The 25,626-nt window shown below is 38.9% G+C and overlaps 1 protein-coding gene across 1 annotated transcript in view; it reads right to left on the minus strand.

The window, feature by feature from the left end:
* RNF150 (ring finger protein 150) overlaps positions 1-25,626 on the minus strand; it is a 261,612-nt gene that overhangs the window by 81,882 nt on the left and 154,104 nt on the right. Inside the window, exons 3-4 of the mRNA XM_045798931.2 lie at positions 1,259-1,330; positions 719-801 (exon numbers count right to left, since the gene is read on the minus strand). Coding sequence (XP_045654887.1) covers positions 719-801; positions 1,259-1,330 — 155 coding nt within the window. The remainder of the gene's footprint in view (positions 1-718; positions 802-1,258; positions 1,331-25,626) is intronic.

The following is a 25,626-nucleotide window of genomic DNA, read 5'->3' on the forward strand; positions in this document are numbered from 1 at the left end:
CATTTCCTTCTCGCTGATAAAACAACAACAACAAAAAACCCAAAAAACAAAGGAAATGGAATTTACCTTTGGCTTCCCACTCGCTCCTGACTATATTCTGGCTGTTGATCTCTTCATAATTATTCACAACATATATATATATATAATTTTTTTTTTTTTGAGAGAGAGAAAGGGAGAGAGAAGGAGGGTAGAGAGGCAGAGGGAGAGGGAGAGAGAGAATCTTAAGCAGATTCCACATGCCCAACTCGGAGCTTGATCTCACAACGTGGAGATCATGACCTGAGCCGAAATCAAGTCAGACGTTTTAACCCACTGAGCCACCCAGGCGCCCCAATTCACGACATATTTTTATGAGTTCACTAATTAAATTAAAACAGCACTTGTGAAAGAACTGATTCTGAATATCGTAATTTTGTTGTTAAAGGAAACTCACACTTGGAGTCACATCATCAAATTCCGTCTCATGAGGTTCTAATTCATAGCAGTATGCTTCCTTTGGTGCAAAGATCAGAAAAATATTTATTTCACAAGAAAGCATGTTTTCAAAGAGAAAGGTTACACCAGAAGAACCAGCTTTTTGATTGTTTGATATTTAAACCCTGAAACGTTTGGGCTGACTGACCTTGCAGGGCTGGGCCAAGCAGGTCTGAGCCAGGGAGGCCAGCAGGCACCCTCCACACACACACCCCATTCAAAAGCAGGAGCCCCAGTGACTCACCGGCAGGGCAAGATCCGCACAACGTCATTGGGCTTGTACCCTTCGATGCAAACTGCACAGTTATCAAAATCAGGCTCTGTTTCCTGCAACGGACAAAGCACAGAGGAGCTGACTTGTGCGCCTTCAAATCTTGTGTAAATCCCCAAACAAGCATGGGGAGCTTGGCTGCAGCAAGGCTTTCAGTCGTCCCCGTGCCAGTTTTCTTAATCAATAATTGACTGTATTTTGGCTCCGTTTCCATTCCTTCCAAGCTCCACTTTTTGTTTCTGGGCTCCACTGCAAGTGCTTTCGTGAGGGAACAATTTTTTAATGTATCGTGACTAATAATGTTATTTATTATGGTTGTGAGAAAGCAATTTTTAAATATACCATGACTAGGAATGCTAGTCAGTATAATTAGAGGGGTATAATAACAGACACAGGAGAGCTATTTTCAGGTATTCCCCTTTTCCCGTCCTTCCCCCTCTTCTACCCTGGCTGCCAGAAAAGTCAGGAACTTTTCTGAATAGTCCCTCGCCAAGAAGAAAAGAGGCTGTTTACCTTGTCACCCTTCTTGATGGTTCTGACCTGGAGCTTGCTGATCGCTTTCTTTGCGGCATCTCCCAGTCGGCGCTAAAAAAAAAAAAAAAAAAAAAAAAAAAATACAACCCAAAACTGCTTGTTAGTAATAAGATGTGTAATTCTTTTTTTTTTTTTTAAGATTTTAAATTTATTTATTTGACAGAGATAGAGACAGCCAGTGAGAGAGGGAACACAAGCAGGGGGAGTGGGAGAGGAAGAAGCAGGCTCATAGCGGAGGAGCCTGATGTGGGGCTCGATCCCATAACGCCGGGATCACGCCCTGAGCCGAAGGCAGATGCTTAACGACTGCACCGCCCAGGCGCCCCAAGATGTGTAATTCTTGACTTTGTTTCCGATGGCATTTAATAAACCAGGGCAGCGATCTCTGAAATCATGCACAAGTGGCATGAATGTTAAGGACAATGGCTGGGGAGCTGGGGCGGTGAGAGCTGTGCAAAGTGCGTCTGGTACTTGAGGTCTATTAAAGCGCTGTCAATGAGAGAAACTCTTCATGCCCAATGTTAAGCAAGGGGCAAATGGCCTGGAAAAGTCCCGGCCTACAGTGACTCCAGCACAGGTTACATGTGTGCAGACTAGCACACACACACCCAAGTTTGGTAAATTGCCACTCTAGCCATTTAATCTGTGACAAGGAGATTGCCAATCTGGACAGCTGGAATAAACGTCATGTCCTCTTTTACACAATCAGGGTTTATTGCTTGTGTACTTCTTTCAGTTTGGAATTTTAAGGAATTTCCTTTGCTTATATAGACCCAGCACGGGTTTGTATATTTCATCTGTACTATCCTTTTCCATCACTTTCTTCCATGTCAATTTCACCTCCTCTGTGTTTGTTTAAGTGTGGGTGTGCCTATAGGAAAATACATAAAACATACATGTTCAGCTTAGCAAATAATTATAAAGCAAACACCTGTATAACCACTGTCACTCGTGTCAAATAACATATTCGCACTCCTTTAAAAAATTTTTGCTTTCAAAATTTTGAAATTCACCTTCTTTTAAAAAAATTATGTTATGTTAGTCACTATACTGTACTTCCTTAGTTTTTGATATAGTATTCCATGATTCATTGTTTGCGTATAACACCCAGTGCTCCATGCAATACGTGCCCTCCTTAATACCCATCACTGGGCTAATCCATCACCCCACCCTCCCCTTCTAAAACCCTCAGTCTGTTTCTTGGAGTCCATGGTCTCTCATGGTTCTGACTCCTCCTCCAATTCCCCCTTTCATTTTTCCCCTCCTTCTCCTAATGTTCTCCACGCTATTCCTTATGTTCCACATGAGTGAAACTATATGATAATTGTCTTTCTCTGCTTGACTTATTTCACTTAGCATAAATTTTTTTTGATAGAGAAAGTTGCTATCCTAATAAGAGCTGCAATCATGTGATGATAGGACAGTCAGGAAGACGGGGAGAGGGGGAGGATGGTGAATTAAGTTTTAATTTGTTGAGACTTTCTTGTGTGCTTGTGAGTTTCCTACATGTAACAGCTCCTTCTTAGGCTTGTGTACCACGATCCTGTAATAGACATGTATTTGCAGCAGTGAAACATATTTTAAGGGCTATAATAAATCAGACAAACATTTACATGGAATAATCACTTGCTTTCACTAATTTTCTTCCTTTTAGAAACAACACTCAAGCTTCTTTCTTTTCTTTAAAATTGTGAACATATACTAGTGAACTGTTAACATATCCTACGTACCATGCTAAAATTTTATATGCAGTATCACCTTTATTCTTACAACAACCCTGTGAGGAAAAAAAATACTATTTTATAGAATGAACTGAGACTTACAGAGCTTAAGTTAATCGTTTATCATAATCATTGAAAGGTCAGTGAGAATCTGAATAAAATTCAGTCTGACTTGAAAGCCAGAGCTAAACCACCACTCTTATTATTCACTAAACCACGCCATCAATAAACTGGCCAGTCACCCACCCAACCAACCAACACCCACCCAGCCAGCCAGCCAGCAATCAACTGACATTTGGCCAACCAGCCAACCAACCAATATCTAACAAGCCAGCCAGCCAACCTACCAATCACCGAGCAGCAAACCAACACCTGGCCAGCCAGCTAACCAGTCAACCAGCCATTCAGCCAGCCAGCCAAAAGCATCTAACCAACCAAAATCTATTAAGTATTTATCATATGGCACTTCCTCGAGCATACAGCAGTTAAAGTAAACACGCAGAAGAGACGTGTCCTCCTTGTTAATTCATTTTGTCTTTGATATTTTGTCCTTAGTTTCTAAAATGATTACTAGCAATTTTAACAGAAAAGTAAGTTTGGTTGTTATCTTAAAGGAGACCTACATACAATTGAGATTTATGCAGAAGTCCATGAGTAGCTAGCAAACTAAGGTTGCAGGAAAAACAGGGAGTGTCTGTAATGATAAATACCACGGTGGCGGGAGGACATCGAGTGAGAGGGAAAAACAGGGATGAAACTAAAAAAGGATGGAACTCTCTGTCCTCTCCTCTTCCTCTAATTACTGCGTGATCATCCTTTGATCTCAATTCAGGCCACTTCTTCAGGGAGCTCTTCCCCCATGTCTCCCAAGAAAGAAGATCCTTCCAGTCTATACCTTATGGAACCTGGTCCTTCTGCTTCATAGCACTGTCATAACATTGGCAATTTGACATTTGTTTTTATGACCAATCCCTGTTAAGTTTCCTTCATGTAAACTCCCTGAGGGCCAGGTTGTATTTATTTTTGCTTCTCATTGTGTCCCAGCACCTAGAATAAAGCTGCCTTTGATAACTCACAATCATTCCACATGTATTTCGGATCATTTATTTTGTCCCAGGCACAGCTCTGGGTTTTGGAAAGAATGGTAGTGAAAGGGGGCACCTGGCTGGCTCAGTCCGTACAGCATGCAACTCTTGATCTCGGGGTTGTGAGTCTGAGCCCCATGCTGGGGATAGAGAATACTTCAAAAAATTTTAAAAATCTCTTAAAAACATAGTAGTGAAAAACACACATAAATTCCTGTTCTTTTTAGCTTACAATCTAATGGCAAGGCCATAAATGGTTGATGAGTGAATAAAACTTAAACCAAAAGATTTTTGTTAAAGCATGGAAAACCATCTGTGAGATTTAGCCAGTTAATGGGAAAATTAATGGACAGACTATAAGCAATATATGCAGTAAGATAAGCAAAGCTGTGATCTTGGCCTTGGCAAAACCAGTCAGTCTCAGTCAAGAGCTGCTTTTCATTGAAGAAGCCTGGAGCAGGAATTGAAAGGAAGTGATACCAGGAGTAAGTTACCAGGAGTTAAGTGCAACAAACCTGAAGAATATTACGTTTAGAATAAGAAATCTGGACCCAAATAAACACATGTTGATTGTTTTTCAGTCAAGAGCTCAGATATTTTTGCAATTGTGTTTAATTATATAATATCTGGCCCCAACAGAATCACTTCAACTGTTTTATATTTTCAAAGGCTAAGCAGAGCAATTAAGTGGCAAATATTATTTTCAAGCAATGGTCACGGAGTATACTCAAAGAAAGAGCCACATTTCTTAAGGAGATGAACCAGAAATTATGTTTTCAAAATTTAGTTTTATCTAAAACAATTCTTTTAAAAAACTTTCATAAATTTTTATTGAAATTCAAAACCTAATTGAGTACAATTATTTTTTTTTAGTGTAAGTATACTAATGAAGAGAATGGAATTGTTTTTGGTGGGAATAACATTTCCTTTGGGGTTCAGAGTTAGTGCTTCCCATCATCAGAATCACTTGCTGATCTGTAATGAGGTTTCATGTACTATACTGAGTACATTGTTTTCTATGCATAATTCTGTGTGATAGACATTACAAGGGAAAAATAATGAAATATAAGGCATAACCCCTATTCTCATGGAACTTATAATCTATTTGTAAAATTACCATTGCAGTGGGAGAGCTACCTTAATAAATACAGTACAGCATTACTGCTTTAGGAGAGATGAAAACAAGTGCCTAAAATAATTTTTAAGACAATTTGTATAGTTCTGAAGAAGGATACATATAAAAAAGTGAAGACAGGCATGTCTTTAATTTTATTAGAAAGTCGGTAGTATGGCTTATGTTAACTTATACTTTCAATATTCATTTTCTTTTTCATGTTACCGTCTCTTGGTATTGTTACTTCATTATATAATAGTTATTATTTTTGGCACAACCTACAAGGAATGTCATTTTTTTACAGAAGTTTTTATTTTATTTACCCAGTGCTCATCACAGCAAGTGCACTTGTTAATTTCTATCACCTGTTTCACCCATCCCCTTACCCACCTCCCCTCTGGTAACCATCTGTTTGTTCTTTTTCCCTTTGCTCGTTTGTTTTGTTTAAGTTCCACATATGAGTGAAATCATATGGTATTTGTTGCAAATGGCAGGATTTCCTTTTCTATGGCTGAATAATATTCCACTGCATCTATCCGCCACATCTTCTTTATCCATTCATCTGTCCATGAGCACTTGGGCTGCTTCCATATCTTGGCTACTGTAGACAGTGCTGCTATGAACACAGGGTGCATGTGGTGCGTGTATCCCTTTGAATTAGTGTGTTTGTATTCTTCGGATAAATACCTAGCAGTGTGATTACTGGATCATAAGGTAGCTCTATTTTTAACTTTCTGAGAAACCTCCATACTGTTTTCCACGGCGGCTGCACCAAGTTTGCACTCCCACCAACATTGCAAGAGGGTTCCTTTTTCTCCCACATCCTCACCAACATCTGTTGTTTCTTGTGTTTTTGATTTTAGCCATTCCAACAGATGTGAGGTAGTATCTCTCTCATCGTAGTTTTGATTTGCATTTCCCTGACAATCAGCGACGAGGAACATCTTTTCATGTGTCTGGTGGCCATCTGGATGACTTCTTTAGAGAATGTCTGTTCATGTTTCCTGCCCATTTTTAAACTGAATTGTTTTTTGGGTGTTGAGTTTTATAAGTTCTTTATGTATTTTGGATACTAACCCTTTATCAGATATGTCATTTGCAAGTATCTTCTCCCATTCCATAGGTTGCCTTTTAGTTTCATGGACTGTTTCCTTTGCTGTGCAAAAGCTTTTTATTTTCATGCAGTTCCAGTAGTTTATTTTTGCTTTTTGCTTCCCTTGCCTCAGGGGAGCTATCTAGGAAAAAGTTGTTAAGGCCAATGTCAGAGAAGTTACTGCCTGTGCTCTCTTCTAGGATTTTTATGTTTTCAGGTTTCACATTAGGTCTTTAATTCATTTTTATCTTTGTGTATGGTATAAGAAAGTGGTCCAGTTTCATTCTTTCGCGTGTTGCTGTCCAGTTTTCCTACCATTTGCTGAAGAGACTGTCTTTTTCTCATTGGATATTCTTTCTTGCCTTGACAAAAATTAATTGACCATATAATTGTGGGTGTGTTCCTGGATTTTCTATTCTATTCCATTGATCTATGTGTCCATTTTGTAGCATACTGTTTTGATTACTACAGCTTTGTAATATAATTTGAAGTCTGGAATTATGATACTTCCAAATTTGCTTTTCTTTTTTTAAGGTTGCTTTGCCTATTCTGGGTCTTCTGTGGTTCCACACAAATTTTAGGATTGTTTATTCCAGCTCTGTGAAAAATGCTGGTGGTATTTTGGTAAGGACTGAAATAAATATGTAGATTGCTTCAGGTAGTATAGACATTTTAACAATATTTGTTCTTCCAATCCAGGAGCATGGAATGTCTTTCCATTTCTTTGTGTCATCTTCAGTTTCCTTCATCAGTGTTTCATTGTTTTGAGTACAGGTCTTTCACTTCTTTAGTTAGGTTTATTCCTAGTTATCTTATTATTTTTGGTGTAATTGTAAATGGGACTGTTTCCTTAATTTTTCTTTCTGTTGCTTCATTATTGCTGTACAGAAATGCAACAGATTTCTATAGATTGATTTTGTATCCTGTGACTTTACTGAATTCATTCATCAGTCCTAGCAGTTTTTTGGTGGAGTCTTTTAGCTTTTCTACATATAGTATCATATCATCTCCAAATAGTGAAAGTTTTACTTCTTTCTTACTGATTTGGATGCCTTTTATTTCTTTTTGGTGTCTGATTGCTGTGGCTGGGACATCTAGTACTACGTTGTCTTGTTCCTGACTCTAGGGGAAAAGCTCTAAGTTTCTCCCCATTGACGAGGATGTTAGTTGTGTGTTTTTCATATACGACCTTTATTACGTTGTGGTATGTTCTCTCTAAAACCACTTTGTTAGGGTTTTTATCATGAATGGATTTTGTACTTTGTCAAATGCTTCTTCTGCTTATTGAAATGATCATATGATTCTTATTCTTTCTCCTATTGATGTGATGTATCGCATTGATTGGTTTGTGAATATTGAATCACCCTTGCATCCTGAGAATAAATCCCACTTGATCATGGGGTATGATTTTTTAAATGTATTGTTGGATTCGGTTTGCCAGTATTTTGTTGGGGATTTTTGCATCTATGTTCATCGGAGATATTTGTCTGTAGTTCTTGTGTGTGTGTGTGTGTGCATGTGTGTGTGTGTGTGTGTGTGTGTGTGTGGTGTCTCTATCCTGTATCAGGGTAATGCTGACTTCCTAAAATGAATTGGAAAGTTTTCCTTCCTTTTCTATTTTTTTTGGAATAGTTTGAGAAGAATAGGTATTAACTTTTCTTTAAATGTTTGGTAGAATTCAGATGTGAAGCCATCTGGTCTTGGACCTTTATTTTTGGGGGAGCTTTCTGATTACTGATTTAATTTCTTTGCTGATAATTAGTCTGTTCAAATTTTCTATTTCTCTTCACAATATTCTCTTATAATTCCCTTATAAATTGTATTTCTGTGGTATTTGTTGTTATTTCCCCCTCTCTCATTTGTCATTTTATTTATTTGGATCCTTTCTCTTTTTTTCCTGGTAAGTCTGCCTAGAGGTTTATCAATTTTATTGATTTTTTTTTTCAAAGAACAAGCTCCTGGTTTCATCATTCTCTTCTATTGTTTTTCTACTTTTTATATTATTTACTTCTGCTCTAATCTTTATTATTTCCTTCCTTCTGCTGGCTATAGGTTTATATTTTGTTTTTTTCTTTTTTGTTTTAAAGATGTATGTGTGTGAGAGAGAGAAAGAGAGCATAAGTGAGGGAAGGGGCAGAAGGGAGAGAATTTTCAAGCAGACTCCCTGCTTAGCATGAAGCCCAGTGTGGGGCTTGATCTCATGACCCATGAAATCATGACCTGAGCCAAAATCAAGAGTCAGATGCTTAAGCAAATGAGCCACCCAGGTGCCCCTGTTTTTCTTTTTCTAGCTCCTTTAGGTGTAAGGTTAGGTTGTTTGAGACTTTTCTTGCTTCTCCTTCCCTCTTATAACTGCCTTTGCTCTGTCTCAAAGGTTTTGAACTATTGTGTTTTCATTTTCATTTGTTTCCATATACTTCTTATTTTGTCTTTTATTCCTGGTTGACCCATTCATTGTTTAGTAGCATGTTAACTAACCTCCATGTATTTGTGGTCTTTCCAGATTTTTTTCTTATGGTTGACTTCCAGCTTCAGAGTGCTCTTGTCAGAAAAGATGCATGGTATGACTTTGATCTTTTTGGATTTGTTGAGGCTTGTTTTGTGGCCTAATATACGATCTACTCTGGAGAATGTTCCATGGACACCTGAAAAGAATGTATATTCTTCTGTTTTAGGATGGAATGTCCTGGATATATGTGTGAAATTCATCTGTTCCAGTGTGTCATTCAAAGCTGTTGTTTCCTTATTGATTTTCTGTTTAGATGATCTGTCCATTGACGTAAGTGGGGTGTTAAAGTCCCCTACAATTATTATATTATTTTTGGTTAGTTCCTTTATATTTGTTATTAAATGTTTTATGTATTGGGTGCTCCTATGTTGGGTGCATAAATATTAAATTGTTGCATCTTCTTGTTGGATTTTCTCATTTATTATTATATAATGTCCTTGTCTCTTGTTACAGCCTTTTTTTTTTTAAAAAGATTTTATTTATTTATTTGACAGAGATAGAGAGAGCCAGCGAGAGAGGGAACACAAGCAGGGGGAGTGGGAGAGGAAGAAGCAGGCTCATAGCGGAGGAGCCTGATGTGGGGCTCAATCCCATAACACCGGGATCACGCCCTGAGACGAAGGCAGAAGCTTAACCACTGTGCCACCCAGGCGCCCCATTGTTACAGCCTTTAAAGTCTATTTCGTCTAATGTAAGTATTGCTACTCCAGTTTTTTATTGACATTCATTTGCCTGATAAATATTTCTCCATCCCCTCACTTCCAATCTGTAGTGTCTTTAGGTCTGAAATGAGTCTCCTGTAGGCAGCAAATAGATAGGTCTTGTTTTTTAATCCATTCTGCAACCCTGTGTCTTTTGAATGGAGTGTTTAGTCCATTTACACTCAAAGTAATTACTGATAGATGTGCATTTATTGCCATTTTATTACTTGTTCTGTGGTTATTTCTGAAGATTTTCTCTGATCCTTTCTTGTCTTTCTTTCATGGTTTTCTGGTTTCTTTAGTGATATATTTGGATTCCTTTCCCTTTATTATTTGCATATGTATTAGTTTTGACTTGTGGTTACCATCAGGTCTGTATATAATATCTTCTGCATAAAGCAGTCTATATTAAATTTGATGGATGTTTAAGGTTGGACCCATTCTTTTCTCCTCCCCACATTTTAGGTATATGGTGTCATATTTTACATTCTTTTATTTTGTGAGTTCTCTGATTTGTTTACAGAAATATTCATTTTTAGTGCTTGTGTGTTTCCTACCTCCATACTGTCATTTTGGGCCTTTCCTTTCCACTCAAAAGTCCCCTTTAATATTTCTTGCAGAGCTGATTTTGTGGTCACTATCTCCTTTAGTTTTTGTTTGTCTGGGAAACTCTTTATCACTCTTTCTATTCTGAATGATGACTTGCTGGATAGAATATTCTTGGCTGCAGGTTTTTTCCATTCAGAACTTTGAATACATCATGCCACTCCTTTCTGGCTTGGAAAGTTTTTGCTGAAAAATACCCTGATAACCTTATAGGGTTTCCTTTGTATGTAACTATCTTCTTTTCTCTTGCTGCTTTTCATATTTTTTCTTCACCACTATATTTTGCCATTTTAATTACTGTGTGTCTTGGTGTGGACCTCCTTGGGCTGATTTTGTTAGGAGATCTCTGTTTCCTTCCCAGATTAGGGAAGCTTTTAGCTATTATTTCTTCATAAATTCTCTGCCCCCTTTTTTTCTCTCTCCTTTTTCTGGTACTCGTGTAATATGAATGTTATTACATTTGATGGGATCATTGAGTTCCCTAAGTCTATTTTTGTTTTGCATAATTCTTTTTTCTCTCTTTTGTTCAGCTTGATTACTTTCTATTACTTTGTCTTCTAGATCATTAATTTGTTCCTCTGCTTCTTCCAGCCTGCTGTTCATTCCATCAAGCATGTTTCTCATTTTGTTTATTGAGCCCTTTATCTCTGCTATTTCTTATCTCTGTGTTAATGGTTTCACTGATGTCCTCCACTCTTTGCTCAAGTCCAGCGAGTGTCCTTATGATCACTGCTTTAAATTCTCCATCAGGCATGTTACTTACATCCATTTCAATTAAAATGCCAGCCATGGCCTTGTCCTGTTCTACAATTTGGGACAAATTCCCGTTTTCCCATTTTACCTAAGACTCTTTGCCTTTTTGTGTGTGTTAGGAAAGTCAACTATGTCTCCTATTCTTGAGGGTAATAGCTTTATGAAGAAGACGTCCTGTAGTGCCCTGCGGTGTGGTGTCCCATTACCCAGAGCTTGGTGCTTCTGGGAGTGTCTCCCACGTGTGTTGTGTGCACTTTGCTGTTGTGTCCTGACCACTTTATCCTTCAGTCCAGTTGTCTGCAGAGGCTCTCTTTGCCTGTTGTGGGCAATGTTTGGCTTCTGGCCTGACTGTGGCACATTTTAACTAGGTGTACTCTAGTCTGCTTGTGAAATGAGACTTGTCACCACTGCCTCTAGAACCAAGGCCTCGCAAAACTCCCAGTTTGGGAGACATGGTGCTGGCAGGAGTTTGGAGCAGTCTTCTGGGGGAGGAGGCCTGATGTACTGGGACTGAGGAAAGCACGACTCAGAAGGGCGGTCCTACTGTTGCACAGAGAGGCAGGGCTTGGTGTAAGCAAGTTAGGGAGCCAGTGCCTGCCAGCTCCTTTGTTCCCAGAGAGGTCTCACCTTGAACAATGACTCTCTGGGACCTGCTCCAAGATGAACAACTAACCTCCCCACTGTGTGCCCTAGGCCCTCCTCAGATCACTGTTTCCACATTGTATGTCCATAGGCTATTGGCCCTGTCTTTTCTCCAAGAGTGGCCACAAGTCCTCCAAGCTCTCCCAGAGCCAAGCATGCTGAAGTTTAAAACTCCAGGCTTTAAGCCCTGCTGGTTGCAAGAACTCATGAAATTCGGGCCCTCTTGCTTTCCCAGACAATTGCTACAGGTATTCATTTTCCCTGTGAGCTCCTGTGTATTAGTCTGTCTCTTGTCCTCCTTGACCACGGCTCCCTCCCCACCATGGTGGCCACAATCGATTTCTTCCCCAAACCGTGTCTCCACACTTCTTACTGTGTTTGTTATGGCCTCTTCTCTACCTTTAGTTGTGGAGTTAGTTCTGCCAGTCTTTAGATTGATTTCTGGGGTATTTAAGATGATTTCATAGTTACCTAATTTTAATTGTGGGACGAGGCAAGCCTAAGGTCTTCCCATTCTGCTGCCATATTCCCCTCTATTTAAAACAATTCTTTAGCAAATGAAATATGCCCTTCTTAAATGTGAGCATGAAAGGTAAATTCAAAGACTACTTTAAATTTTAGCCCTGCATTTAACTTTACTTTTGGCTATATCTGAGTAAAGATGAGGTGTCTTTAAAAAACATCCCCTTTCTCTCTTCCAGAAAAAGCCATGTCCATGACCTTTTAAAGGAAAATTCAAGCTGCCTTTATTTAAGGGAAAAAAGGTATCTATTCAGGAAATGTAAAGCAAGTGGACATTAAGGTGTCAGGGATTATGGCTAACAGCAGAGATAATGGTTAAGGAATCAGACAAATTCCATTTCTGGTATCCTGGTGGCTGAGGGCTGATGAGGTTAAGGAGTTCAGTGGAGGATAAAGTCAGTTGAGAGTTCCCAAATTAGCAGAATTAACAGACGGAGAAATTAGAGTAAAAAGGAAAATAATCGAGTCCTCTTCAACATCTTCAAGGTCTATGAGGCCTTTCTCCCTGGAAGCCCCAAGATATCAAATGATTCACAAAGGTTGGAAAACATGTTTTCTATAATTATAATTATTCTGAAAAATGGTATAATGGCATTCCTTTTCCTTTCCTTTTTCCTATGGAGTCCTTGAGTCAAATCTCATTCCATATGTTATTGAGAGACGATATACATATACCTCATTTGAGGAAGAAAAGGAGAGCATTTTGAAAGAGGCTGATGGGGGATATGAAAGTCTGCCCCACCAGTGGAGGGACAGATGCTCTTGATTCCTGGAGAATACAAAAAAATCAACCTCTGAGATATATATATATATGAGCATTATGCAACCATGTAGTGCTAGATTTTTTTCGGTAGGAGTTCTAGGTTAACAAAATAAAGGACAAAGTACCATAAAGTTTTAAAAATGCTACGGCCATTTGCATGTAGTCAAATTTTGTTAGTATCTGCATGTCTCTATTTCTTTTTAGGTGACACGAAAATCACACACAGAAATACTGACTCCTGAATTAAAAAAAAATTGTTCCACATTCAACAGCTGTCAGACCAGTATTTTTGGACTTCCAAAATATAAACTAAAGAAATAATGAGTACAACATCAACATTCTTAATAAAATGGCCCAAACAAGTTAGTTGCTTCTGTAATTGGTTCTTTCTGTCTTTGTGTTTCTTAACTGTGCCAAGTATAAATGAGACCTAGGGGCCATCCTACATTTGTACAGGTCTTCTGTTTCATGCAGGGCTCCCCCCCCCAACCCGGGGTGCTCCTATAGATTTTCCCTACCACAACTGTACCCAAATCATACCATTCACCAAAGATTGTCAGGAGTGGGACGATCTTGGTAATTAGATTTATCCACCAATGTGATCGGAACAGGTATAAGAAAACATTTACCAGGATTACTCATTCCTTGACAACAGTGAAGATAAACAGCTTTATGAAAAATAAATACAGAACTATTTATTAACAGAACAAATTCCCACATAGACACCAACAAAGATGGTAAACAGCATACTCCAATCAACCCAATACTTAGAGTTATCTCCTACATATTTAAGAAACTGAGAAAAATAAGACACTCTCTTTTTGTTCCCTTCACAGAAGTGCAGTGAGGCTGATTAAAAAACAACAACAAAGAAACAAACAAAACAAAACAAAACTAGGAATAAGGGTGCCAAAACATTGCATCAAAATCAAGTTTATGTTTTTTATTTCACTTCACTGGATAATTCTGTTATCATATTTTCTCCTTTTACCTGACAGCTTTATTTTATAATCATGATTATTATCATTACCACCAAGTGGAAAAATAACTAACTGTTCTTATGTTCTAGGTGAAGGAAGGGCACTGTAAGCATAAAAAGAATTGGTCCCAATTTCCTGGAACCTCACATGGCCACAGGTGACTCAAGCTTCCTCCCTTGCTCTAATACATAATAATAATCCTTCCAGACCTGGTTGATGTGACAGAAATCTTTCCACAGCTAGTCCAATTTCTATGATATAAGGCACTGCGCTCCATAAATCTAGAAAAATAGATAAAGAATTAGACTACTCTAATGGCCATGGTGACCTCATGGAGTGGTGACTTAAGGCTATTTGCATACATACAACGCGAGGTAAAAACATCAGGGTTATTTTTTGTGGGAGGCTGTTAGAGAAGAGAAGGCAATGGCTTGGAAGTGAGAAGATCTGATTTTTAGTCCTATTTTCTGTCACTAGCTGTGTGACTTTGACCAGGTCACTTAAACATCGTGGGCCTTAGTTTCCCTTATTAGTAAAAGGAGGTATGTAAAATAATGCCATTTTCAGCTTTACCAGTTTAGGATTTTCATCCACGCAGAACAGAACTGGGGATCAAAGATCCTTTCAGATCTGCATTATCTTAAAAAAAAAAAAAAAAGCAAATCCATGGTGAATTACTTCACTGAATATTTCATGGATACAACATAGACTTTGCCTTTCTGGGTTCCCCTCCCCCACCCAAGGGCTCCACACATTCTCCAGATCAACATCAGGGACTATTTTGGTCCTTTTTCTTCAGGAGACAGAAGCATCTCTGGTTGGAGATCTCCTCCCTGGTGGCTGACACTCAACATATTCCCTTCCCTTTTGCTCTCCCTGTAAAATTCAAATTTGTCTTGCATTCCATTACTTTTCTTGTTCTAACAGAGCTTCGGTACTGATATGTGCAAATGCAATCAAAGGGACCTGGACCATGTATATGCAAATAACAGGAAAAGGTATTCACAGGGAGAGGTAACTCTTTCAAAAAAAACTTGTTTGAATGTCATTATGAGGCCTCACACAAAATAAGGTCTGGTCTCCTTGGATTAGCCTCAAAGGCAATATTGCTTGTGAAAAACAACAAGAACCTTACTTAGTTTCTCTTATCTGCCTGTATTTGAAGTAGCCGCCATCTACTGGGAGTCCTGTGGTTTCAGGCCACAGACCCGGTCCCTGTGTCCCAGATGGGCTGCCCTAGTAGACAGTGAGACAACGTGCCAGAGCACCACCGGGTATCACCAGAAGGCAGGCTCACCTGCCCCAGTCATGGCGGGAATACTGCCTGCTGATTCTGCTTTGCCATCCTGTAGGGTTTCTACAAGCAGGATAAGAATTACAACAGGGCAGCAGAAGTGGCACTTCTGTGAAATGAGGGACACGTGGTACCTTAACCTCCTGGTGGGGAGGGGAGACTGCCCATACTGCACAGTGGTGTTTGGGGTCAGGAGTCTGTCACGGATCCAGCCCTCCCACCTCAGAGTTCAAGAAGTTAATAGTCGGAGGTTGTTGGATGGGTAGAATGAAGATGAATCCTTGGCATCCTCTGTGAAGCCCCCTGAGGTAAAGAATCTTAAACTACATAGCAGAAAGGACTTAATCAATCCTTACTTCTAATGCCAAAAAGGACCAATGTTCAAATCATAGAAAGGTGAGGAGTCCTTCCATTCACTGCTACAACGGAGGTGGGGCTGGCAACCTCCCTGTGGGTCAAGTCTCCTCAGTATCTCAATACTGTGGAGGTAGTTTGGTCTTGTGGAAACTACTCTGACTTGAAATCAGCAACCTCGCTGCATCCCCATGGAAAAAAAATCACTTGGGACCTGGGTGGCTCAGTTGGTTAAGCGTGTGCCTTCGGCTCAGGTCATGATCCCAGGGTCCTGGGATTGAGTCCCTCATTGGGCTCTTTCCTCAGCAGGGAGTCTGTTTCTCCCTCTCCCTCTGCCTGCCGCTCCCTCTCTCTCTCTGACAAATACATAAATTCTTTAAAAAAATCACTTATCATTTCTCTCTCTCAAATTCATTATATCTAATATCCCTTTAAGTTCTAAAAACTATGATTCTGGGGTCAGACGATCAGCATTCTCAACTGCATGAGTAGAATCATGGCCAAGTGTCTTCTTCCTCCCAATTCCTACAACTGTGCTTTCTCATCCACTGCCTTCTGGGAATGGGGGTTTACAGGGGGAGATGTGTCCAGGCTATGCATCGAGAAGTCCACCTTGCTGCCATCGGTGGGCTATTTTCTTAAAGTTCTCATCCAGGGGCATCGTGAAGACTCGTGAGGAGAGAAAGAGAATGTCACAGTATTTAGAAGTCACCCAGACATGTGTCAAATGGCCACTGAAATGTTTTTCCTAATCATTACAGGACCTTTCTATTTCTGAAAAGTGGGTTGTGGCTTGCGTCTTCCCTTCCCACACCATCCTGGTGCCTTTACCAGTAGCCTGCTTCCTTCCACAGGTGCAAGTGTGGTAGAAAAGGCCTCCTTTACCTCAGCCCCCTTCCCTCAGCTTCCTCTCCTGGCCCGCTTTCTTCACTCAGGCTGGCTTAGCCACTGTTCCAAACTTCATCGTTCAGATCTGGCTCCTGCCTTCAAACGCTTCTGTTCTCTTCCTACATTGGATTGTCCTCTGCCTCATGGTTCTGCCCTGCCTAAGACCCTGATTCTACTCTGCTCCAAAATCACAGATTCAAACCCTCTTTTTTTTTTTTTTTTTTTTTGCTTCAATAACAGAAATTTATTGTCTCAAAGTTTTGGAGGCTAGAAGTCCAAGATCAAGGGGTCCGTGGGGCTGGTTCCTTCTGAAGGCCGTGAGGGAGAATCTGTCCCATGCTTCTTGCCTAGCCTCTGGTGGTTTGCTGGCAATCCTTGGCTTGAATATGTATGGTCCCATCTCTGCCTTCATCTCCATACAGCATTCTCCCTGTATGCATGTCTGTGTCCAGATTTCCCCCCTTTATAAGAAAACTAGTCATACTGGATTAGGATCCCAACCTACTCCAAAATGACCTCATCTTAAATAATGATGCCTGCAATAATCCATTTCCAAATAAGGCCACATTCTGCGGTATGCAGGGTTAGGGCTTCAACATATGAATTTTCAAGAGGCCATGATACAACCCATAACACCATGCAGTGGAGTAATACTCAGCCGTAAAAAGAAAGAGGAAGCTCTTTATGAAGTGGTATGGGAAAATCTCTAAGATGAAAAAACATGTACAGATTTGGGTACGTTCATAAAAATATCGCTGAATGTTTACACCAGAGATCACTACCATGGGTGTCTCTAGGGAAGTACCTGGGTTTCTGGAGGAGAAGGGTGGGAAAGAGAATTTTCAGTCCATAATTTTTTTATACTCCTTGTATTTTGAACCATGAGAATATACTATTTATTCAAAAATTATATTTCAGCATAATGGAGCAAATGCAATCCGACTGCTAACCACCCTCAGGAAGGATTATACCAATTTAGGAAGCCCCCGACCCCTAACTACAGAGCCCTTTACACCCTTGCCTCCCCAGGATTGTTTTTTAGCAGGTTTGTTTTTTCCTAAATGGACAGGCAAAATAAAATCATATCTGATTGTTTAATTTGCTTACCCTTACAGTGTCCTCCTCCAAGGACCACCTGCCCTCCTTAGCTCAAGTATTATCTTTTTTGTGGAGTTTTTGTTCATTGCAGGAACATATACTCTATCAAAGAAATTCACCTTTTGAATTTGCCATACATGTTGGTAATGTTTTTACTGTCAGTGAGTTCCTTTCACACATGGAAGATTTCAATGCATGTGTAAAATCTACATGTGGCAGGGGCAGTGTTGAGCTGCCAGAGAGACAGGAGTGAACCTGGGGAAACGTGAATTATCAGTGGTTCTTAGGGATTTCTCACGGTCCCTGGAAAAAGGTCTAGAAGGAACAGCAGCCCTCCCACCATTCTCATTTCTGGTAGAAATCTTTTTCTGGTAGAAAAGATATCTTTTTTCCCAGAAGTCCTGAATGAAGTTACATCTACAATGATAATCAAAAATAGTGAGCACTTTTCTGGTGCTTATTCTGTGAGCCAGAGAAGAATGGCATCTCCAGGAGAAGACCAGCAGCTGGGCTTGGACCAGCAGGTGCCAAAGACGTTCTCAGGACAGAGCATTTCAAAGATGCTAAAGATCCCAGCTTTAACACTGCCAAGCTGTGTGTCCTTGGGCAATTGCTTACCTTCTCTGTTTCCTCACCTATAGAGTGGGGTGATACATACAGTGCCTTCATCATAGAGCTGTTAAGATGCAGTATATCTATATCTATATCTAACTCTTAAATCAGAGCAAACTCTGTTTACTTTTAAGTAGTCCCAGCTCCTGGTAGACACCCCAGATTTGACAATATTCTGGATCCTCGGCTAAACTGCCTGGGAGAGTCACATTTACATCTGGGTTTATGTGTGATTATGCAACAGCACACTCCGGATTCCTCAGAGATGAGGCTCCAGTGGGCTGGAATGTGACATTATGAAAAGCAGTCCCCTCGAGGTCCTGTGCTCTGTGATGACCTGCCCTAACCCGGAGGGGGCCGCTTCAGCAGCCTCTTACACATCACAGGGCTTGTTCAGAAATGGGAATCAGGAGTCTGGCCACCTCCTTCAGTTCTGCTGAAACAATGAGGCTGATAGACCAGGGTCTCCAAAGGATGCTGGCCTGAAAGAAATGAGGACAGGGCTGTACAGAAGACAAGCATCATGAGCGAAGAAGGTCCTTGCAGACCCGTGGACCCTGAGCAGAGGAGCAGTGGCTCCAGATGGAGTGTGAGGCCATGGCTGGTCTCTGCAAACCAGCCTCGTTTACCTCCCTCTGGTTTGCCACCCTCTGGGTGCCGGCATGCACGGGAAAGTGAGGTGTGAGGCAAGGAGGGAATGGCTTCAAATAGTGATATGAACTGGAGAGAAAATAAAACAAATACATAAAATAATATGCCAGAGGGAGAGACAGTGGGGCCTGAGGCCACATTAGCATATATCGAGCTGTCTTGAGCTGTCTTCAGCCCTCTTCTCTCGGATGCTCTCTCTCCAGGGGAGCTCCTCCTGTCCTGGCCATGTAAATGGCATCTATGTACCCATATTTCTGTCTCTAGCTCTTCTTCTCTCCTGACCTCCAGACTTGCAGGTCATAATACCCGGCATCTATGTTAGGGCTGTGGTAGATAGAACAGTCTTCTCAAATGTAACGTCTCCAAACCTGAATTCAGAGTTCCCAGCCCCTCAGGGTCTCTTCTCCTGTCTTTCCCATTTCAGCTCAGGCCGTGAAAACAGACCTAACTGCATCCTTGATTCTTCTCTTTCTTTCGCACATATGGTAAACATGTCATTTATTATCCAAACTGTCACTCTTGAGAGTAAAATGGGGAGTTATTAATAATTAGGCTGGTACAACAGGTATAAACTACGATATATTCTTTATAGTCTACACTTTACTCATAGGACTTTAAAATACTGTCCTAATCGGATTCCTGCTGACTTCTCGCTCACTCTGGCCCAAATTTGTCACCCGTCATCTGACTACTGGACTACCCTCTGAGTGGGTTCTGTTGGTTTTCGTGTGTATTGCTTGTTGATGCCACTACAGTGCAAGCTATGTAAAGGCGGTGTCCTTGTCTTTGCAACAAATGCGGAAAACAACCTTTCTTATATCTAGCACAGAAACGTCTGGAAGACTTGGAAGGGAAGTGTTATGAGTTGCTCCCTTTGGGGAGAGCTGGAGGAAGGGAGGTTGATAAAGGGAGTTTGAGGTGGAAAGAAATTTACTTTTAAATATACACGCTTTTATTTGCTTTTTAAAAAATACTGTGTGCGTACACTATTATTGTTAATTAAAAACCCCTGCTACATGGGGAATTAACCTCCAAGAAAGCCTGATTCTTTCTCTGTAGTCCATTTATATGCTTTCCTTTTCCCATAACTCTGGAGAAGAGATGGAAAAAAGATCCCATTTTGTTTCAAACTGTGTCATCTAAGCTAAAAACCCATATTTAGCTTGAAGTCTTTGTGAGTTATAGAATTGAGCTATTTAAATGTAAGGGAGGGTATTATTTTCTAAGAATTGCCTTATCTGTTAAAGGTGATCCAGTTAACAATTGTCTAATAGGTCACACATATTTTCTCATTCGACACCCCTTGGAATGGGGCTGACACGTGATCAGTCTCACTTTACATGTGAGGAAGGACAGGAATAGAAAGGTAAAGAACCGTTTAACCTGTGCAAACTCACAGACCCAGGAATCATCAGAGCAGACTGGAATCCAGACCTGTCTAACTCCAAAGCTGGTGTCTGTGATGATTACCTTGTGCTCGATTTATCTTTGCGTAACTGCATTAGGAAATGCGGCACACCAGCCCAATCTCTCCACTTTCAATTCTACCCTTATTCTCCATGTCACCATCTAAAAGACCCTGGGGTGTGAGGCTATTAACACATAGATTATCTAGCAAGTCGTCCTCCATGGGAAGCTGCCGTGAAATGATCTTCTCCAGGTACAGTAAGACATGAGGGCTAGTGATCATGTGAGATGATGGTGACTTTCCTTTAGTTGCGATCTGCACAAAGCCAAGCAGCGACTGGGGTGCTCACCTGCCTAATTCAAGTTCAGTCTCTCTTGCATATACCTGAGTGGCTGGATACGTCACCAATGCAACACTAAGGCTTTGATGTTCCATTTTAGGTTGTGAGCCTACCTCTAACCCGAGAGCCAATCTTTCTGAAGGGCCAGTAATGCTTTAATAAAAATAAATGACTTAAGTTAACCTGAGGCTTATTACAGCCGTAGCCTGCCCAGCTGAAGCTCTCTATCAAATGGAACGGAACCCTGTCCATCAAAGGAGAAATTTTTTTCTAAAGGAAATTATATGTTCTTATTCCATCCATCAAAGGGCCAAAGTACAGTACCTATTTTGATCAGGAAATGGTGCTAACTTTTAACATGATCCCAATTCGCTGAGTGACCCTGAGGGTAACATCTTGCAATTTGAGGAAAGTTAAAATGGGAGCAGAGTAAAAACTGAAACCCTATGAACCACTTCCATACCATCTGCTTCCAATTTTCACACAAATCACAGAGTATGTGTACGCCTAGAGACACGCAAACTCAATCTACCTGCACAAAGTGAACTGATGATGGAAATAAGTAATCAACTAATAAATCCAAGGTTAAAATTTCACGCTTGACTCAATTGTCTAATAATGACTTGGACTATCTATAGACTCAAAAAAACAGGGTTACCATTTTCATTTAGCATTATCGAATTAGCTAGGTATCCTAGCAATAACTGACTCACACGTGTATAGTTTATATAATGTAAACTTTAGCAACAAGTGAAACTGAACATATTCTATATTTTCACTGTCTTGTGTCTGACTGGCAGTTAGTGTCCACTTAAATCCCAAATATCCAATAAAAATGGTAAAGTGGATTTGTAAGTAGTCATCAAGGAATCTACATGACAGTAATAATGGGTACTATTCATTGAGAGTTTAAAAAGTGATTAGCATCATGCTCAGAGGCTTTGAAAAATAATATACATTAACTCATATAATTTTTACTATAACCATAAGAGGACGGTATATTCCCATTTAGTTCAGAAAACTAAAGCGTGAAGAGAGTAAGTAATTTGCTCATATTTGGTAAGTGGTGGAATTGGACTAATAAATAACCACTAAAAATCATGTTTTAAAGATTATTTAATGACAGGGGAAAATGCTCTTCAACTAATTAAAAAATAGGACTGAAAACTTATATGTGTATTTGTGTCTCATACATAGACACACATAGAAAATATGTGTGACATATTAGACAGTTGTTAACTGAATCACGTTTAATAGATAAGGCAATTCTTAGACACATACAATGACAATTTACCGAATATATATTTAGGTGGTTACAAAACCTGAAAGGTACCTTACCTTTACTAGGGGTAATGGGTGATTTGTCTTCTCTTTGAGTAATTTTTTTGAATGCCAAAATTTGTTAGACTGAGCATGTATCTTTTGACAATCAGATAAGAAGTAGGAAGATCAGTAGGAGAAGAAAGGGAAGAAGAAAGGGGGGTAAACAGAAGGTGGAATGAACCATGAGAGACTATGGACTCTGGGAAACAAACTGAGGGCCTCAGAGGGGAGGGGGGTGGGGGAATGGGATAGGCTGGTGCTGGGTATTAAGGAGGGCACGTATTGCATGGTGCACTGGGTGTTATACGCAAGTAATGAATCATGGAACTTTACATCAAAAACTAGGGATGTACTGTATGGTGACTAACATAATATAATAAAAAAATATTATTAAAAAAATTCCAATAGGTAGTTCCTAGATGTGTGACTTTAGGCAAGTTATTCTCTTATTACCTTGTCTATGAAATGCAAAAATAACAAGGTAAATTTCCTTTAAAAAAAAAATGAAAAGCAGTAACAAATGTTTTTAGAAATTGTCCAGAAGCTATAACAAATTTAAACAAACCAATTGCCATTAAATAGGAAAAGTCAAGGAGTTGTCTTCTTAAACAACAACCCAGACCTTACTGGCTTGTAGAAATTTTCTACTAATACTTTAAGAATCAGCTAATTCTAGTCCTATTTAAAATGCTCTTGAGTTGGACTGTCCAATAGAACTTTCCATGATGATGGGAATGGCTACCAAATGGCAGTGCATATATAGGACATTCGAAATGTAGGTTGTGTAACTGAGAAACAGAATTTTAAATTTTATTTTATTACAATTAACTTAAATTTGAATGATTACACAGGGCTAGTGGCTACCGTGTTGGACATTGCAGATCTAGACTACAAAAAATGGAGGAAAATTTGCAAATTCCTTAAAAAAGCCAGTATAACTGTTACCTGAACATGATAAAAATGTAAACTGTGGATGAATTTCACATACAAATATCAGGGTAAAAAATAAATAAAATACAAATACAGTCTAGCATGTGTTAGAAGAATAGTAGGATTAGAAGAATAGGAAGATTTAGGATGGTCTAATATTGGGAAATCCATTAATATAATACACTCCTATTAACAGATCAAGAGAAAAACTCAGACCACAGCTGTTGAAAAGGCATTTGTTAAAATTAAACCTCCATTCCTGATTAAAAACTCTGAATGAGGGACGCCTGGGTGGCTCAGTGGATTTAGCATCTACCTTCAGCTCGGGTCATGATCTCAGGGACCTGGGATCGAGCCCCACATCGGGCTCCTTGCTCAGCAGAGAATCTGTTTCTCCCTCTGCCTCTGACCCTCCTCCCCACTTGGGCTCTCTATCTCAAATAAATAAATAAAATCTTAAAAAAAAATACAAAACTCTGAATGAAATAAGACTAACATGCATTTACATAACACAAGAAAATACATATCTCGATCTAGAAAACTATATGGGAAAATAATAAAATGGAGCAATGATAAAAAAAAATCCCATTAAACTCAGGATGTTCCTATTAAATGCTTAATGAAGAGGAATATATTCGGCACTACCACTATTATTTTAGTTGATTCTGGAGGTACAAGCCAATGAAATTAGGTAACAGGAAAAAAATAAGAGGTTCAAAATTTGGAAGAAGTAAAATATCACTAACTGTGCATATTATTAATGTGATCCTGATAAATTAATATAAACAATCACGAATACTTCAATATAGTGGTTAAGAGCATGGACTCTAAAGCCCTGCTGTTGGTTCAATTACTGGCTTTATTAATAACTGTGTGACATTGAGCAAGCTATTTAATCTCTTTGTTTCTTCTGTAAAATGGGGACAATAAAATCCTATCAAAGGGTTGTTAAGACTATTAACTATGCAAATATATACAGAACTCTGAGAACATGCCTGCATATAATACTAGTTAGTATTACCATTAGTATTAAGGTAATACTAAGGCATGTTATAATTATTGCAAAATTATTACAAATTATAAAACATATAAACTATAAAATATGTAAACTATAATGTTCAAAATAAAAAGTACAAAAATCAAAATCCTTCCTATATGAAAGAGGATATTTCATCTATAATAGCAACATGATTATTAAATACCTAGGAATAAGAATATTTAAAAATGCTAGTAGGGGACAAACAGAATCACTGAATAAGGGCAAACATATACTAAGGAAGATTCAACAACTTAAGGTTATAAATTATTCTATAAACTTAAAAAACAGATAAAAGTGATTTTAAATTTATATAAAAATAGACATAAAACGTGAAGGCAGAGCAATAAAGGAAGATTAGCATGAACAGATATGAGACAATATTATAGTGCTAAAGTACTCAAAATAGTATGGTACTAGAGTATGAATAGATAGATTATGGTACAGTTTCGAGGTCACAGAAATAGAACCAAATACGTATGATATTTATTTATTTTATTAAATATTTAATTTATTTATTTGTGAGAGAGTGAGAGAGAGTTTGAGAGAATGAGTGGGGGGAGGGGTAGAGGGAGAAGCAGACTCCCTGTGGAGCAGGGAGCCGGACGTGGGACTCAATACCAGGACCCTGGGATCATGACCTGAGCCGACGGCAGATGCTCAGTGACTGAGCCATCCAGGTGCCCTACATATGAGTATTTAATATATGCTGAATGGGGATACTGCATATGAGGGGGGAAGATTAATTACTGAACAAATACAAGTTATAAAAACTGGTAGGTAGGCCATCTCAAATAATGTTGGCTCTCTATCTGATTTTTTACACTGAGATAAATTCTCTGTAAAGACTTAATCATAAAAGTGAAATAAAAAGTAGTGGATGGAAATATGAGAGAATGTTTTTCTAAGGTCTTGGTCTATAGAAGATCTTATTATACAAATCTTAGGAGTTATATAAAAAGATAAATTCAGTTATGTAAAACCCACAAACTTCTGCATGGCAAAAAGCACCAGAGATAAATCAAAGGCAATTACAAATTGGGAAAATAAAATTGAATCTTATGTCAGTTAACTCCTTTGACTAATAGTCTTCTCTCCAATTCTTTGACTTACACACATGAGTAAGAAAATGACCAACAACTCAACCGAAATGTGGTCAGATAATATAAGCAGGTACTCCAGAGAAAAAAATTCTCTTTTTCTATTTTACTTGAAAAGATGTCCAACATTATTTGTGATAAGAAAAATGTGATACCATTTTTAACATCAAATTGCATGCACCAAAAGCTTTAACATTCTTTTGCTAAGGATGTGGGAAAACAGTATTATTAGTATATTAATGTATATTTAAGTATAAGTATTATCCTAATGTTTACATTAGTATAAACAATATTAGTATATCATTGGTTAATGTAAAAATTGATTCAACGTTTTTGGCAGACTTTGGGCAGTATCTATCATAGGTTTATATATATATATCACTGCCCTACCTATTAAACTTCCAGAATTTACCTTAGAGGTATACACACAAATGTGGTCAGTACCACATGTACATTTTTGTTGTTGTTGTTTTGGTAAGAGAAAACATGTTGGTAAGAGAAACTGGTTTAATACATGTGAAATATGCAGGAAATGAAATGTTATACAGTCATTAAAAATGAGAAGATAGCTTGGATTGAGTGTGGAGATGAATAATTCCAAGAAGTGAGAAATAAGGGTACAGAATTAAGTGTGCTATCATTTGTTAAAAAATGTGTGTTTGTAAGCACATAAAATATCCCTGGAAGAGAAGCTATTCCAGGAAGATGGCTGGATAACTGAGAGACAGGCATGGGAAGACAATTACTTTTAACAGCACACGATTTTATATCTTTTGCATTTTATACCATATATCTCATATATATATATGATATATATCTTTTGC

This window comes from Ursus americanus, chromosome 13, assembly GCF_024610735.1.
Source record: "Ursus americanus isolate L20-20 chromosome 13, mUrsAme1.1.p, whole genome shotgun sequence".
Lineage (NCBI taxonomy): Eukaryota > Metazoa > Chordata > Mammalia > Carnivora > Ursidae > Ursus > Ursus americanus.